This window comes from Chinchilla lanigera, unplaced genomic scaffold, assembly GCF_000276665.1.
Source record: "Chinchilla lanigera isolate Chin_1 unplaced genomic scaffold, ChiLan1.0 scaffold00106, whole genome shotgun sequence".
In the NCBI taxonomy this organism is placed as follows: Eukaryota; Metazoa; Chordata; class Mammalia; order Rodentia; family Chinchillidae; genus Chinchilla; species Chinchilla lanigera.
The window spans coordinates 5,303,639-5,319,494 of record NW_004955507.1 but is presented as its reverse complement, the minus strand read 5'-3'; the positions used below and the strand labels follow the sequence as shown (position 1 = coordinate 5,319,494).

The window sequence follows — 15,856 nt, the reverse complement described above, 5'->3', positions numbered from 1 at the left end:
TTTTTTTTTTTTTAAAGAAGAAAGTCATCTAAATTGGGTAAGCTAAGGAGCCTCATGCAGCTCTTTTTTTTGTTAGAGTTCCCATCTCTTTCTTCTTTTGGAAGAGCCAGAACAGGGCCAGCACTTCTAGGTAAAACAGCAGTCCCACAGCAGTCTTTAAGGTGATAGATCATGGAAGTCTCATTTTGAGAATAAAAGTTTATCTAGTCCTGTAATCTGCTCTGCACCCACCCAGCACAGATATACTGAGAACTGAAATTTCCTTTATCAACCTTGATTGAGATTTGTTGGCTTACATAAGTATCACAATGTACCATGGTTTTTCACTTTTTGGATCTCTACTTCTGCAACCCCTTAGGAGTGGGAAAAGTACTTAGATCTCATTTCAGCCACGTGAAGGGCTAGGAGGTAAAATTACAGGGTAAACTGCACTACTATTTCCATATAGCTATTGCATTCTGGAACATAATGGATTTAAAATCTGTATTTCATTGTGCTCTATGAACTAGTCAGGACACCAGAATGCATTTAGATACGTCACCAACTTGATGGGTGATCTGGAGCAAATAATTTCTTTAGTTTCCTTTGCCCTAAAATGGTATCTAGGGAGGTATTTCCTTTTTTTTTTTTTTTTTTTCCTGGTACCTGGAATCGAACTCATGACCTTGCGCTTGCCAGGCAGGTGCTGTACCACTGAGCTAAATCCCCAGCCCCCTACTTCTCTATGTTTTAGAGGCTGTCATATCAAGCACTGGGACCCTCTGATAAATCCCAATATAAAGCATTATACAAAGATCTTCATGATGAGAGGAAAGATCCCTATTTGGCATTAAAGTGACTAAGAGCTGAAAATAATGCAAAATTCAGACCAGTGAATCAAAAGGAAATCTAGAGATAGAATTCTTTCTGATCACACAATAAATGCCATGCCTTCTAAACATAAGTGCAACGACCCTACACAGGAAGCAACAAGAAAGCGCAGCACAGAAGGGGAGTGCAAACCAGCCATCACCCCTGTGCCCGCCCCCACTGGCAGCATGCACGGCCAGCTGGCAGCCACCTTTTCACCAGCTGAGAGGTGGTAAGCAAAGAAAGAGAAGCAGATAAGCAACAGACTGCACCAGCCTGAGATTTATATTATCTCCAAATCTCACAGTCATGTCTTACTGAGGACAAATGCCACAGACACAGTAACAGCACACGAGAGTTTTCAAGGGAAGGCCAGAGGTGAATTAACATTGCAGAGAATGAAAGGCTGATCCTCCACCAAGCACACAAATTACCTGCCTGCACTGCCTGGCAGGTGCCAATTAACGGTACCTCTCTTCACAAGTCTACCCCCGCCACCACCATTCATCAGCTGTGCATGAGCAAAGAAGCCACAGAAAGCATTCCAAACATGTAGAACCTAAGCCCCTGTGGTCTGTGGGTACCTGGCAGGAAGCAGTGTCCCTGGCAGAATATTACAAAGAGGCTGCCAGCATTTGTGTTAGCCCGGCCCGGGCTCAGAGTGCTTGGTCCAGGTCCCCAGAGTGGGCCGAGGCAAGACCACGATGGGGAGGACAAGGAAGAGGTTTGAGAGATACATACGAAAGACGGAGGATCCAGCCAGACTTCCAACCTTCCGCACGTCATTATCTAAGGACAGAAGGATGCAGTGGGTTTCAGAGGCAATTCAGAAAACACACCTGCTTATGGGAATCCCCACTTCCACTCCACCCCCAGCACCAACGAACCCTGTGAAAACAAATGGAGGGGTGGGGAAAAAGTGTAAAAAGCAAAATAGACTTATCTTTTCACATTGAGCAAATATATACTCTACCCCAACACTTGATAATGCGATTGCCTTTTTAAACTGAATTTTTCCTCACTTATTCCTTTAAGTACAAACTCTGAATGAAAGAAACTCTTATAATTTTGCAGAGGAGACTAAAGCCAAGGAAGTTAAATAGCTTGTCCAAAGTCTATAGCAGGAATCAAAAGAGAAGTCCAGACGTGAGCCTAGATGCTTTTTCTACAATGTTCTTTTATTTCCCCAACAAGCTATGGCTTGGAAACTGGAATACCTGAGCAAGCAGTAGTCATGATGGCTGGGACACCATAGTAGGTAAAGGCTCCATTCTCGAAGCGAAGGCCTTCCTTACCCACTTCCACCTCCACTTTACCCTGGAGAAAGAAGTAGTGTTCTGAGGGTGTGTTTGAGCACTTTCAAATCTATTATTCACTAGGACCCTAAGTGCTTCTGCTGAGATGGCACATGGGCCCATGTTTGTATCACAGAGCAATGATAATTATGTCCGGATTTATATTTCAGAAATAGCACCTCCAACTTTGGCAGTTCTGTGCAGTAAATTCATTGCTTCATTGTTTATAACCCAGCACCAGTCATGAATAACCACACTCTCCTTGCATACAGTACTGACCCCTCCATCACATAAGTCCAAGTACCAGCTAATCTGCCCCACTGGTTTAGTCTGAGATTAGACCAGATCTAAGTCAGGTTTAAATAAAACCTAATCTTTTGTGAAGCTTGTGGAGTTCATCATGGATGGTAATGATAGCTAAAGTGTAGTACAGAGTATCTAGGGAACTGATTCTACGTAACACACGCTGCATGGATTCTCATTCAATTAGCCCCATAACCTCATGGGATCCATGTTGTTTCTATCACTAGTTTACAGATGAATCAATTTAGAGGTTCAGAGAGGTTAACTTGGTCAAGGTTAGCTAGGAAATGGCAACAATGGAAATTGAAAGGCAGATGTTTCCAATTTTTGAGCCTACCCTTTACCTACTATGTTTTATTCCTATCACACTTTAATTTGAAAGCTTGAATTTTTATTAAGCATCAGACAAAGGATCACACATGCTCTTTATATTATATAAATGATATATCAGGACCCATCTCAATTTCCAATAGTAAGAAATGTAACTCTAGTTTTGGAAAAGATTGGTTATTTTATTAAGGCTACTTGGAATAATATATATGAGGCAAATGACAGTGTCATAGCAGAGAGGCTGTGGTGGATTGCAAAAAAGCGAAGTCATTTCTAAGTCAGTGTGAGCTTTATCAAAATCTTAGAATCATCATTCTGTTTAGGGTTCATAAGATTCTGCTGGAAGACAGGGAATCAGTGACAGAGAAAATTGTGGAGCCAGCTCGGGCACTGGTGTTCCAGTGGAACTGTACTGACACTTCTTAAGACAGGCCTGTCCAGGCGCCCAGGGCAGACGCTTATATGAATACCTGGAAGATGCTGCGCTTCATTTACTCCGTCCCTTTTCTCCCTTCCTGACTCTCTGAAGAGGGAGAAGATTCAAGGAACTGCAAAGGCTGAAATGTGGCACAGAAAACGAATGTTCCATGTGCTTCCAGAGAGCAAAGAAAACATCAGTTGGAAGTCAAAAATGGTAAGATTTCAGCTCAACATACGATAGATTTTTCAATAAGAATTGTCTAAGATTTAGGGGACAGGAGACTGTTTCACTTCAAAGATTACTCAAGCAGAGACACGGAGGTACTGGGATTTGCAAGACAGCAGATCTACAAGTCCAGAGATACAATCCCTCTAACCAGGGAGGTAGTTACCACACACCAAACAACACTGAGTGGTCAGATTAAGGCCATCAAAGACCCCATCGGTCCTAGGATGCCAGTCTTCCATGCCTAGGCCCCCCTGTAGGTCATGTAGAAATGCCCACCTAATTTCCTTTGTTCCCAAAGCAGTCAGCCAAGTCTGGGCTGCTAGCACTGAAGGAGACATAGCCATCCCCTTTTCACTCTATAGATGCCTTGTCTTGGCCTTGAAAGTTCCCCGAGTTTGCTGCTCACCTGTAGAAGCAGCACAAAATAGTCCACCGGGCGGTTGCGCTGGTAGAGGTAGTGTTCCGGGGCCTTCTTGTTCTTCTCATCAAACTTCAGCTCCTGGATCACGTTGGGATGTTTTAGAAGCCGAAGAAGAATCTTCTCCGAAAGGTAGTGAGACTTGAAGGGTTCCACTTCTAGAGGACAGTTTGGGGTGGTGGTTAGCGCCTCTGGCCCTGCCCCCTCTAGTACCAGCAGCTGAGAAGAGTCAGCATGGGTGCTACTGCGGTTTGTAACTAGAGCACCCCTTTCATGCTCCAGGGTACCAGGCTGATGAGGCTTCTGGGTCCGTTGGGCCCGAGGGATCCTAAACCCATGTGTGTGCCTCAGGGCTGTCCTCAGGCCCTCTGGGGAGGTTTGTCCTTGCAATGACATCTCAGGAGAAGCAGGTTATCATTTTGGAAAAGTCAGTTTTGTTTTTCATTTTCTCCTTGATTTTATTAAAAGTTGAGCATGAATAATTAGGACATGCAGACAACAAAGCCTTTACTGCCATGACATAATGAAGTACAGAAAATTTACTCTGACTTATTTGCGTGACATGTATGTGTTGAATGAAGTAAAATTCTAAGTTAATAGGGAAAGGTAATTATTTAAATGATAAGCTCTTGATAATGTTATTGTATCATATTTGCATATTATCATCATTGTATCATAACCTTGTATCATATTTGCATATTAATAGCTACTACTATATATTTATATAAGGTGTCATTAACATATGGTGAATGTTTAAACCTCAAAAATTACATTAAAAGACGTACTGCCATTAATCCCCTTTGAAATATTCTGTTTTACTTTGAACACACTTATCCCATCATTCTTGCTACCGTCTGGAGCAGTTCTGGAAGGCTTTGCTTCATATCTTTAGTTGCACTTTGACTGTGAGCAAGAACAGAAGTCACTATGCCAGATCTGATGAATAATGTGGATGAGAAACCATTATAATGTTTATACGAGCCTGCCTTTCTGTTCAGTCATACTTGAAGTAGCATCCACTGTATTTTGGACCACACCTCATAAAGAAGTAAAAGAAGACTTCTAGAACTGCTTCAGAAAGTGTCCTTGTTAATCTCCAATTATCTTGTTTTGAAACTCTGTATCATTGTTTTTGTTGTTTTTTTCTTTAAAATAAAAAAAGTGTCAAGAACAATGAGGAATGTTTAAAGTAAGGTGGAATATTTTGAGTGCATTAATAGATTAATGGCAAGGTGTCTTTTACTGGAATACAATTTAAAAAATTAAATATTTACTGTATATTTTTGATCATCCCTTGTACTTATAGCTCTTTTTTTGTACTGGGAATTGAACTCATGACCTCACACTTGCTAGGCAGGTGTTGTGCCACTGAGCTAAATCTCCAGCCCAGCATATTATTATATTATATTAAACAGATATACATGCTTTGCTCTGGGAAATTAGCCAGTAGTTGAAAGAAATCTGTACTTAGAACCAGACTGCATGTTGAACATTCTAAGAATCTCCAACTTAAATGTTTCTACTGTTTATCACCCGAAGCCCTCATTATTTAATCCGCAAATATAAGTCAGATTAATTATATATTGAAATTAGTTGTGGGTATGACCTTTCTAGGTCAGTATATTAATTAGGCATGAATGAGAAGATCAGAAAGTTGAAAGACAAACTTTACCTTCTTCCCAAGAAGAGTTTATCTTTAGATTTTCTTATCTTCTTTTCTTTCTAAAGACCCCAAAATTCAACATCCACTTCTGTTTTTTAAGAACTTGTTGTTCACTGCTTTCGTGGCCCTTGGGGGATACTGGATCCCTGGGGCTTACTGGGTAGGACAATGCTTTTCCTTCCAGGACAAATACTCTGGGGCACACCAACTTGACCAGGATGGGGGTTGACATCAAGCTCCAGCCAGGAAATAAGTGGAGGAAAAGAGAAGTGTAGCAGTGTTTTCCTTTTTTTTTTCCTCATCAGAAGAGAAGGGTGAGTTGTACTATACTCACGTCCTTGCCTAGAAGATCACCTGGGCTCATCACACAGTGTGGTATCCTGTCATACCAGGGAGGGCAACCTTCTTCCTAGAACAATGGTTCTCAGCACTCACACACTGGAGTGAGGTTGGAAGGCATTAAACTGGATGGTTCCTCGCCCTGTCCTAGATTCCGCTGCAACTACTATTGGGTGGAGATGGGGGCGGGGGTGGGCAGGTCCTACCTGTGGCCATGAAGCGGTGTGTGGCCAGCAGAAGCTGTGGTGAGATCTTCACTTTGATCTCTGAGTCGGAAAGCTTAAATAAGGAGAAGTCATGCCGCTTTCTCTCTCGATGCGGGACCCTTTGCTTTTTCCGATTGTCGGCTGCAGGGTAATGGGAGAGATCGCAGCTATCTCAGAATCATTGTTGGTCTTTGAAGATTTTCCCAGAGTCAAAGAGGACAGGCAGATCCTTTGGGACCACTCACATTTCTGCAGGGCCACCTTTAGAAGACATTACAACATCTCTTTCCCAGGGAATGGAAGGCTGTTGATTAGGGTTAACCGGTGAAAGACAGCTCTAATATTCTCAGCACTATTCGCTCAGGTAGTGGAAAGCAGAAAAAGGAAGAGTTGGCTTGGGGTTTCCAAGTGCAGCATTTAGCATTCTAGTGCTGGCTCCCTGCGTACTAGCCTTGCAACCTCTCTATGCATCAGTTTTTGTTTGCTTTAATCTGTACAAGGAGATAAAATATTTAATAACAGCTCTTTTACTTATCTTGTCTAGCTGCTATGAGACTCCAACAGTACACTACATGTGAAAGTGTTTATACAAAGTCATACAAGCATGAAGGACAGCATTCTTGGCATCAAGGGAGTTGGCAGGGACCAGGGAGATTCTTCCTCAACTGTCCTCCTTTCCCAGAACCGGGTTTACCCGGTCTCTTTCTGCTGGTTTGAACCATGCCCTGCAGTATTTGAGGCATGCCATTGTCTTATTAGTTATGATATCCCTAACCTCTCCACTAAGGAGAAAAAAGAGAAAGGAGAAGAAATAAGAATGAGCCTATAATGTGTAAAAACAGATTCTTTAGGCAGGGGACTTGGGCAGGGCCTGGGACTCTAAGATCCTATACAGTACGTCCCTGACTTACGAACACTGGAGTTGTGAACTTTCACAGATACAAATGGTTTGATGTGAACAAACCATGGAAGTAGCTCATGTGTCTGCCGGACGTTGACACAGTCTTGCTACTGTGTGCTCACTGTACAGTGTGATAGTATAAGGGAGGACTATACAGTCAGGGACTTCATTTTTGTGTGTTTGGTTTTCTTGTGCTTTACATTGCATGTTTGTGTCAAAGGTATATGACTCACTTTGATGGATTTACAAAGGAATCCAACTTACACACATTCTCCAGGAACAGATCCTGTTCCTAAGTCAGAGACTTACTGTATACTGGTCATGTGACTACTGATGAGAAAATTTGCTTTTTCTAATTTTTTTTCCTTGCTTATTTAAGCTTGTCTTAAAAAGTAAAAAAAATATCAGTTGGGGGGGGTTTCTTTCATTATTTTTCTTTTGCTTCCCTTAAGTTAAAAAAAAAGAAACTGCTAGCCTATCTCACTTGTGCTAAGGGTAACAGGAAAAGGATCTGAGTTCTCTTCAGCCTTGGTCTGGAAAGCAACAGGGCTGCAGGATACTTCTAGTGCAAATCAGAAGTAAAGGGGATGAACCCTGAGGACAGGAAATTAGCAGTCCATAGGACTGAGCTTCCTTTTTTGCTCCTGCTCCTGTTGGAGCTTGTGTCTTCCCGATCCTTTGGGTTTCTTTCAAGAAGACAGAAAGTGACCTTCCAACACCCACAGCTCTTCTGTGGGCCTGCCTTCAATTCTGAACACGAATAGTTGCTTGGCTGCTGTTCTAACACTTTTCCTCAAGTGCAGATAGAGGGGAGATCCAGGGCCATGAGTTGAGATCATGCAAGAGGCTGGGGCCATGTAAAAAGAAACACAGTATCCTGACTCCTCACTCTTTACACCTCTTAAAAATTATGCTAGCTTATTTATTTAAGGGTGGGAAAACTCTGACCCTCTCCTATAGAAAGAGGACATTTAAATTTTTGGTTTAGGTGGAAGAGGGCAATGTTTTGACAGTCTCCATTGCTCACTAATGGTCTGGCATGAGTGGAACTTCAAGGATGCCGGGGCCTGCATCTAGGTAAACAAAAGAGACAACAAAGGAACAACAAAGGGAAATAGAAACAAGGGTAGAGGCCTCCGGCTGCCCTCCAGGGTGCATGGTGTTTTCTTTAGACCTTTCCCATCCAAAGGCTGGGTGGTCTCTTTTTCCTAGTCTTGGCTCAGCTCCCAAAGTTTCCTTCCTTATAAACATTTAGAGAGTGGGTTCCTAGTGACTCCGGGTGATCCAAGCTAGGGTATCTTGCCATGCCAGAACCAGGTGGCTGACATACATCAGTGTACAGGTCCTTCCCTGACATCTTTCATACTTTATGCCAAACTAATCTGTCCCCGAGAATCTCAGAGGAAAACATGATGACCCTGAAAAACAGCCAAGGCCGTGCACTTACTGTAGAGATCAGTTTCATCCAGGATCTCTGACTTGATGATTTCCTCTATGATGTCTTCTAGTGTGACAATGCCCATTACCTCATAGAAAGGATCTCCTTCTCCCTCATTATTCACCCGCTGGACAATGGCCAGGTGAGATTTTCCTGAAGAACAAATGAAATCATAGTAAAGTAACTGGGACATTTTCAGAGATTCTGTCCTTTGTTACAAAGTTGCTGTTGATCAATGTTAGGAAGGAATCTATCCCAGAAGCTCCCTAAAATACGAAATGTGGGTGTAAGCTCTTAAAAAATGCAAGTCATACACTTTAAAAGACCTACAGTTGTGTGTTGTTTCAGGTACCCATTCTAGGGGCTGGGGATTTAGCTCAGCGGCAAAAAGCGCCTGCCTGGCAAACGCAAGGTCGTGAGTTCGGTTCCCGGTACCAGAGAAAAACCAAGAAAAAAAAAAAACAAAAAAACAACAAAAAAAAAAAACAGGTACCCATTCTAAAACATGTGTTGTTAGGCAATTCATTTTGTGTGAACATCACAGAGTGTACTTATATAAACTAAGATGGTTATGACATCACTAGGCAATATAAACTAAAGGGACAACCACTATTCATGCAGTTTGTGGTATGTGATTATATATATATATGTATATATATATATATATATATATTTTTTTTTTTTTTTTTTTTCCTTCCGGTACCAGGAATCGAACTCAAGACATTGCGCGTACCAGGCAGGCGCTGTACTGCTGAGCTAAAGCCCCAGCCCCATGTGATTATATTTTAATTGACATATAATAGTTACACATATTTATGGGGTATGGTGTGATATTTCATTACATGTGTAATTTATAATGATCAGCTCAGGATAACTATATCCACCACCTTAACAGTTATCATTTCTTTGTGTCAAAATCCTCTCTACTAGCTGTTTTGAAATAAACAATTAGTTGTTGTCATTTATAGTTACCCCACTGTTCTATAAAACATTATAAGTGACTCCTGTCCACTTGTACCTCATACCCATTATCTTAGCTACTTTTCTTGATATTGAGACCAAATACCCAACACTCATAAGTTAAAAGAGGAAAGGTTTATTTGGGTTCACAGTTTATAAAGGTTTCAGTCCAAAGTTGGCTGGCTCCAAGGCAGGATGGCACAGCAGAGAGGCATGGCTGAGGAGAAACAGCCCAAGGCAGGGTAGGCAGGAAGCAACAGCAGCAACCAGCATCTAGGCTACAAGCCTTTTAGGTGCTGGCATCTACACCCTGGGTGGGGCTTCTATCATCAGTAAATCTATTCAGTCACAACCAGAACTATGCTAATTCCAATCAGTGGACTAAAGTACCATATACCCTTAATCCCATTATTACAAGCCCTAGACCTGGCCAGCTCCCAAAAGCCCTACCTATGCACTCATGTGGCTTTGGAATGACATTTAGATACAAGCTATAACATCCACCGATCATCTTCTTGTGATGCTCCCTGACCCTGACCCCTTCCCAGCTCCTGCAAACCTTATACTTTTACATCTCTGCTTCTTTTTAGGGAAGTCACCTAACATACCCAAAGTCAGTTACATTTTTTTTCTTTGAACTTTCACCTATTGGCAAGTACATGCCAGTTGAAGGAAGCTGAATAATCTAATTGAAAGGCAGACATTTAGAATAAAAAGAATTAGGTTAGCAGTCATTCTCCCCTAAATCTCTTTCTTCCTAAACATCCCAGTTACCATCGCTGGGCAAATCATTTAGCTGCTACTGAGTCACAATCTCTCATCTAGAGTTAGAGAATCATATCAGCATGGCCTCCGAGTTCTTTGAAATTCCTTCCATGGAGAGGAGTAGTCTATACTTGCTGGCCTTGAACCTGGGCTGGCTTGTGACTGCTTCAACTAATAATGCATAGAGAGTGAGTGCTTACTGTGGCACTTCTGAACTAGGTCTTTAAAGCATGTATTTCTGTTGGAGAAATACTGTAAGAAGCCTGATGACTACAGTGAGGTCACCATGGTGGAGAAACAAGTAAGTGACAGTCTAGCAAAGCACAATCTTCCAGTCATCCCACCAAAGTGCTAGACAGGCTATGGTAGGGGCCACCTCTTAGCTGATCTGGCTCCCCAGCCTCACAAATCATCTCCAAGAGCAACCCTGACACTGTAAAGCAGGAAGAATCCATTCCTGCTGTCCATTTCCGAAGTCCTAACTCACAGAACCTGTGAACATAATAAAGTGGTTGTTTTCTGCCTCTAAATTTTGGGGTGGCTTGATAGAAACAATGTAACTAGAACAGTTCCCCTAAAGTGACTGTAGAGCTCAAATGACCTAGCAGATACGTGAAAAAGCTTTGCAAATGGTAATATGTCATAGGCAGGTACTTCATTTTTATTGCCTAACCACTGAATAATAACAGTTCACATACATTGCACCTTTACTGCATGTCAGGCACTATTCAAAGACTTTACACAAGTAGATTTAGTTAATTTTCATAGCAACCTTTTTACAGATGAAAGAACTGAGGCACAAACTGATTAACATGCCTAAAGTTGCACAGCTTGAAAGAGGGAGAGCTGTACTGCAAACCGAATAATTTGTTTCAGCCAACCTAGGAACTAAAGTTGTATCTAACAGTCCTGCTTCATGTCAGTCTGTTTTCTTCTACAATATAGATACATTTCCTGGTCCTATTTCTTTAGAGTGTTTTGCTGCTGGTGTTATTCATTTACTTATTTGGGACCTGAACCCAGGACCTTGTGTATGCCATATAAGCACTCTACCACGGAGCTAAATACCCAGTCACTGGTCCTGTTTCTTTTCCTTTGTTTATTTATTTATTTTTTGGTACTGGGAATCGAACTCAGGACCTTGCGCTTGCCAGGCAGGGCCTTGTGCTACTGAGCTGTATCCCCAGCCCCTAATACTTTTTTTTTTATTTTGGCCCTGTTTCTAAAATGCAGACCTGGTTGTTTTTTTCCTTGGCTATGAAACATTTAAGGAGAAAATCTAGGGTACTGATTGAAATGCTTTTCTTGAAAGAAAAACTTTATGAGCTCTCACTTGGCTATTGTCAAAACATCCTCATCTGAGAAGTGTCCATTCATTTTAGATGCCCATTTTTGGATTCGGTCTTAAAATTTGGGGGGTCTGATTGTTTTAAATTCTTTATATATTATAGGTAGTAGTCCTTTGTCTGATGAATAGCTGCAAAATTATTTTTCCCACACTGTGGGTTGTCTTTTCACTCTGTTGGTGGTTTCTCTTGCTGTGCAAAAGCTTTTTAATAAGAGGAGATCTCAATTGTTGATTCTTTGTGATAGTTCCTGTGCAATCAGGGTTTTGTTCGTACAGTCTTTGCTTACACCAGTGTATTCAAGTGTTCTGCCTATTGTATCTTCCAGCACATGTAATGTTTCTGTTTTAATATTTAGACCTTTGATTTATTTCAATTTTAGTTTAGTGCATAGTGAAAGATATGGGTCTAGTTTTAATCTTCAGCATATGGAAAGCCAGTTTTTCCAGCAACACTTATTAAAGAGATTATATTTTTTCCAGTGAAGGTGTTTGGCTCCTTTGTCAAAGGTAAGGCAGCTGAGTATGTTTGGAATTGTTTCTGTATCTTCTGATCTGTTTCACTGATCCTCCGGTCTCCTTTTTTGCCAGTACCATGCTGTTTTTATTACAGTAGATTTGTAGTATAATTTGGAGTCAGAGAGTGTGATGACTCCTGCTTTGCCTTTGTTGTCCAGGATTGCTTTTGCTATCCTAGGTCTTTTCTAGTTCCAAATGAATTTTAGGACTGTTTTCTCTAATTTTGTGAGATATGCTCTTGGAATTTTTATTGGAATTCCATTAAATCTGTATAACAATTTTGGAAGTAGACCATTGTTGTAACTATCAGACAAGAGTAGTCAGTATGTCAGATGCATAATTAACTACTAAATTTAAATACATATTACTCCTTGGGATTTTTAACTGGAAGAAAATTGAAATAGTGGCATTTTTATCACCTAAGAATGTTGTCTACTTTTTTCTCCACTTTCAATCTACCCTTTGACCTACTTCCATACTGATCAAGTCCAAAATCAGTAGTGTGGTAGAATCAAGACTGTACAATGTGGCTGTCCTGTAAGTGCACACCCTGCTGCATCCCTCTATCATTCTGTGCTCCTGGTGTTCCAGGTGTTTGCCAGTTCCCCACTTTCCTCCGTTTACCCTTTCTCAGTCTTCACTTATTCTGTGACCTTTCCCTACGCCATCTCTGTTGGCCTTTTAGGTTCCAGTCCAGGTGTTGGATCCTCAAGAACAGTCTCCCAGACTGGCCCCATTTTGAATCTGAACCAACCTCTCCTTGTCTGGCACTCCTAAGCCTTAGATCCACGTTTTCTGGTTCTTCCTACTAGCAGGGTATGTCTCCTACACTGGACAGTGTTTCTTCAGATCATGAGTTCCTTTGAGGCACCTTAACAGACTTCCTCTGTATGTCAGACAGCCAATAAATGTCTGGTGAAGCTGAGGACTGAATAAAAATCTATAGTTGGTATAACAGATGATACTAAAACTGGATCCTAAAACCTTTGCTTATTGATAGAATACTATGTGCTTAAAATTTAAATCCTGAATCAGTGGTTCTAAAATTATTCTTTCTTGAAACAACTGTATCCTACCACCAACTAGACTGAAGTGTTTTGTAGCTTAAATTAGCTGTGGTTGTTAGAATGTGTACAATTTAGTTCTTTTTAATTTCTAACATATTTTTCTTAAACTTATGGCACCTGTTCTCACTTTTTTGCTAACATGTGCTAGTAGATGACAAAACAAAAAACTAATATAGTGGGAAAACTTGGAAAAGTGATTTAAAAGTTATTTTCTTAAAATTGGGGTTTGTTTTTGTAATGTAGAGCCTAGAATATATAGAATACAATACAGCCATACTTCCTATCAATATGACAGAATTAAATTAACAGGTTTTGATATTTGTCAGATGACACATAATAACATATATTAACTGCTATTATTATTACTAGTTTATTATGAAAGACACCATTGACTATATACAGTCTAGGGCCCAGGCACAGTATACACATTATTTCACCATACTATTGTTTTGTATTTGTATATGGTCCCCTTACTGTGAAGGTTAGATCCTTTCTTACATCTAGGACTTATTAATCTGTTTCCCCAGAATATAGAATAATACCTGCACACTGTCACTAAAAAGTAAGCAAAGGGCCAAGCATGGTGACACATACCTGTAGTTCTAATTACTTGGGAGGCTAAGGCAGGAGGATCATTTGATTTTAGGAGTTGAAGACCAGCCTGGGTAATGTACCAAGAACTGGCCCTCCCATCTCCACAAAGTAAGCAAAAGATTGAATTGATATTTCTCCAAAAAAAGAGTAAGACTAGTCAGCATACATAAAAAGATGTATAACCTGGCAAACACAACAAGTGGCTGGCTAGAGAGCCACATGCAGAAGAACGGAATTGGATGCCTTCTTCACATCATACACAAATGTGATTTCAAAATGGATCAAACAACTAAATGTAAAAATAAAACTATAAACTCTCAGGAGAAAACATAGAAGCGAAACATGATGACTTTACAGTGGGTGATGGTTTCCTAGCTAGGACACCAAAAGCACAATCAAAGAGAAACTAGATAAATTGGACTTCACTAATATTAGAAACATCTATACATTGAAGGAAAAAGTGAAACAGCAGCTCAAAAAATGGAAGAAAATATTTGCAAGTCATCACAGGACTAATATCCCAAATATATAAATACCCTAATGCATAAAAAGATAACTCAGTTACAAAGTGGACAAAGGATCTGAATGGCTATTTCACCAAGAAAGATATAACTGATCAATAAATATCTGAAAAGATTCTTAACATTGTCCTCAATAGGGAACTTCACATCAAAATGGAACGAGATACCATTTCACATTATTGTTGTAAAAAAAAGATAATAAGAAATATTGGGAAGGACATGAAAAAACTGGCGCTCTCAGTCACTGCTTGTGGTATCTGGACAGTTCTTTTAAAGGTTAAACATAAAATCATCATAGGACCCAGCAATTCCACTCTTACAAAAATGCAAACACATCCACACAAATACTTGTACACAAAAGTTCACAGCAGCATTATTCCCGAAATCCAGGTATTTCTGAACAAACAAAATCTGGTATATTACCATACAGTGGGATATTATCTGCTCAGAAAAAAGGATGAAGCACATGCTACAACGCAGAGAAACCTTGAAAGGATGTTAAGTGAAAGAACCCAGACACAACAGCCCACATGTTATATGATTCCATTCATATGAAATTTCCAGAATAGACAAATCTACACAGGAAAATGGATTAGTGGCTTCCGAAACTGGGGAAAGAAGGGAATGGCTGCTAATGGATTCAGGGTCTGGGGTGATGGAATGTTTTGAAGTTTGACAACGGTAATGAATATACTAAAAAACATAAATTGGGTACTTTACAAGACTAAAAAGTTAGGCCTGAGGATGTAGCTCAGTGGTAAAGTACTTTCCTAGCACATGCAAGGCCCTGGGGTCAATCCCCAGGTCTGAACAAAAAGTGAATTTTACGGCATGTGAATTATATCTCTATAAAGCTATCATTTTTTAAAAAAGAAATTCAGCTGAAGAAAACACAATAACCCATTCCTGAATGAACAGAAAGTTTGTGAGGCTCCAGGGTAGAGCTGATGCACAGATGCACAGAACTAGAGATTCCTTCACACACAGAATAGGTTGAAATGAAAGAGCAGTGCTGGGAGGGACATGGTAATAGTGCTGGTAAAATATTGTTCAGATCACACATTGTTGTTTGTGCTCTAGGATTTGATGACCAGAAGTGGACGCAGGTAGGGCCATTAGAAGACTAGAAATGGGAGAAGACACCACCTTATTCTTTGTTTTGAGGTGGAAGTTGTGAACAGTGCTAAGGGCTTGGTCATAGATGGGTGGGGTGCACCTGAGATTAAACAGTTGGGAGGCTGGCCATAAGAGGGTCACATCAGCTCTCAGGAATGAAGAGTGTTTAAAACTTGCAAACCAGGGCAAACTTGGAGCAGGAGGGGCTCTAATATCCCCAGTGTTTCTATCTTTTTCTGGACAGTGCTGGTTTCTAACCTATTATTTGTCCTCTCATTGGTGAGTGCTGGGTTTACTTCCTAATGGCATACATGGGAGAATGGCTTAAATTTTGCCTCTTCCTTTCTTCTGCTTTCCTATGAGACTCTGTGAATGGGACCGATGGCCTTTTCTGTTGAGCCATCCCTCTGCTGACTAGAAGAAATTTTCAATTGCCTTCAGGCAACCATTAGTCCATGTATTTCAGCCCTCCCCTCAACTTGCTACAAAAGTAGAAGTCTGTCAAGTAATTTAGGCTAAAATACTGGTTAGGGCTGTTTAGTGCAAGGCCCTGAGTTTGATTCTTGGTACATATATAT

General features: G+C 40.7%; 1 protein-coding gene across 2 annotated transcripts in view; it reads right to left on the bottom strand.

Annotated features, from left to right (window-relative positions):
* The window catches only part of Cnnm1 (cyclin and CBS domain divalent metal cation transport mediator 1), a 58,913-nt gene that overhangs the window by 23,366 nt on the left and 19,691 nt on the right, over positions 1-15,856 (bottom strand). For both annotated transcript variants that reach the window (XM_005407668.1, XM_005407669.1), the window contains exons 2-6: positions 8,401-8,544; positions 6,053-6,193; positions 3,833-4,002; positions 2,067-2,166; positions 1,591-1,638 (exon numbers count right to left, since the gene is read on the bottom strand). In XM_005407668.1, the coding sequence (XP_005407725.1) occupies positions 1,591-1,638; positions 2,067-2,166; positions 3,833-4,002; positions 6,053-6,193; positions 8,401-8,544 (603 nt within the window). The remainder of the gene's footprint in view (positions 1-1,590; positions 1,639-2,066; positions 2,167-3,832; positions 4,003-6,052; positions 6,194-8,400; positions 8,545-15,856) is intronic.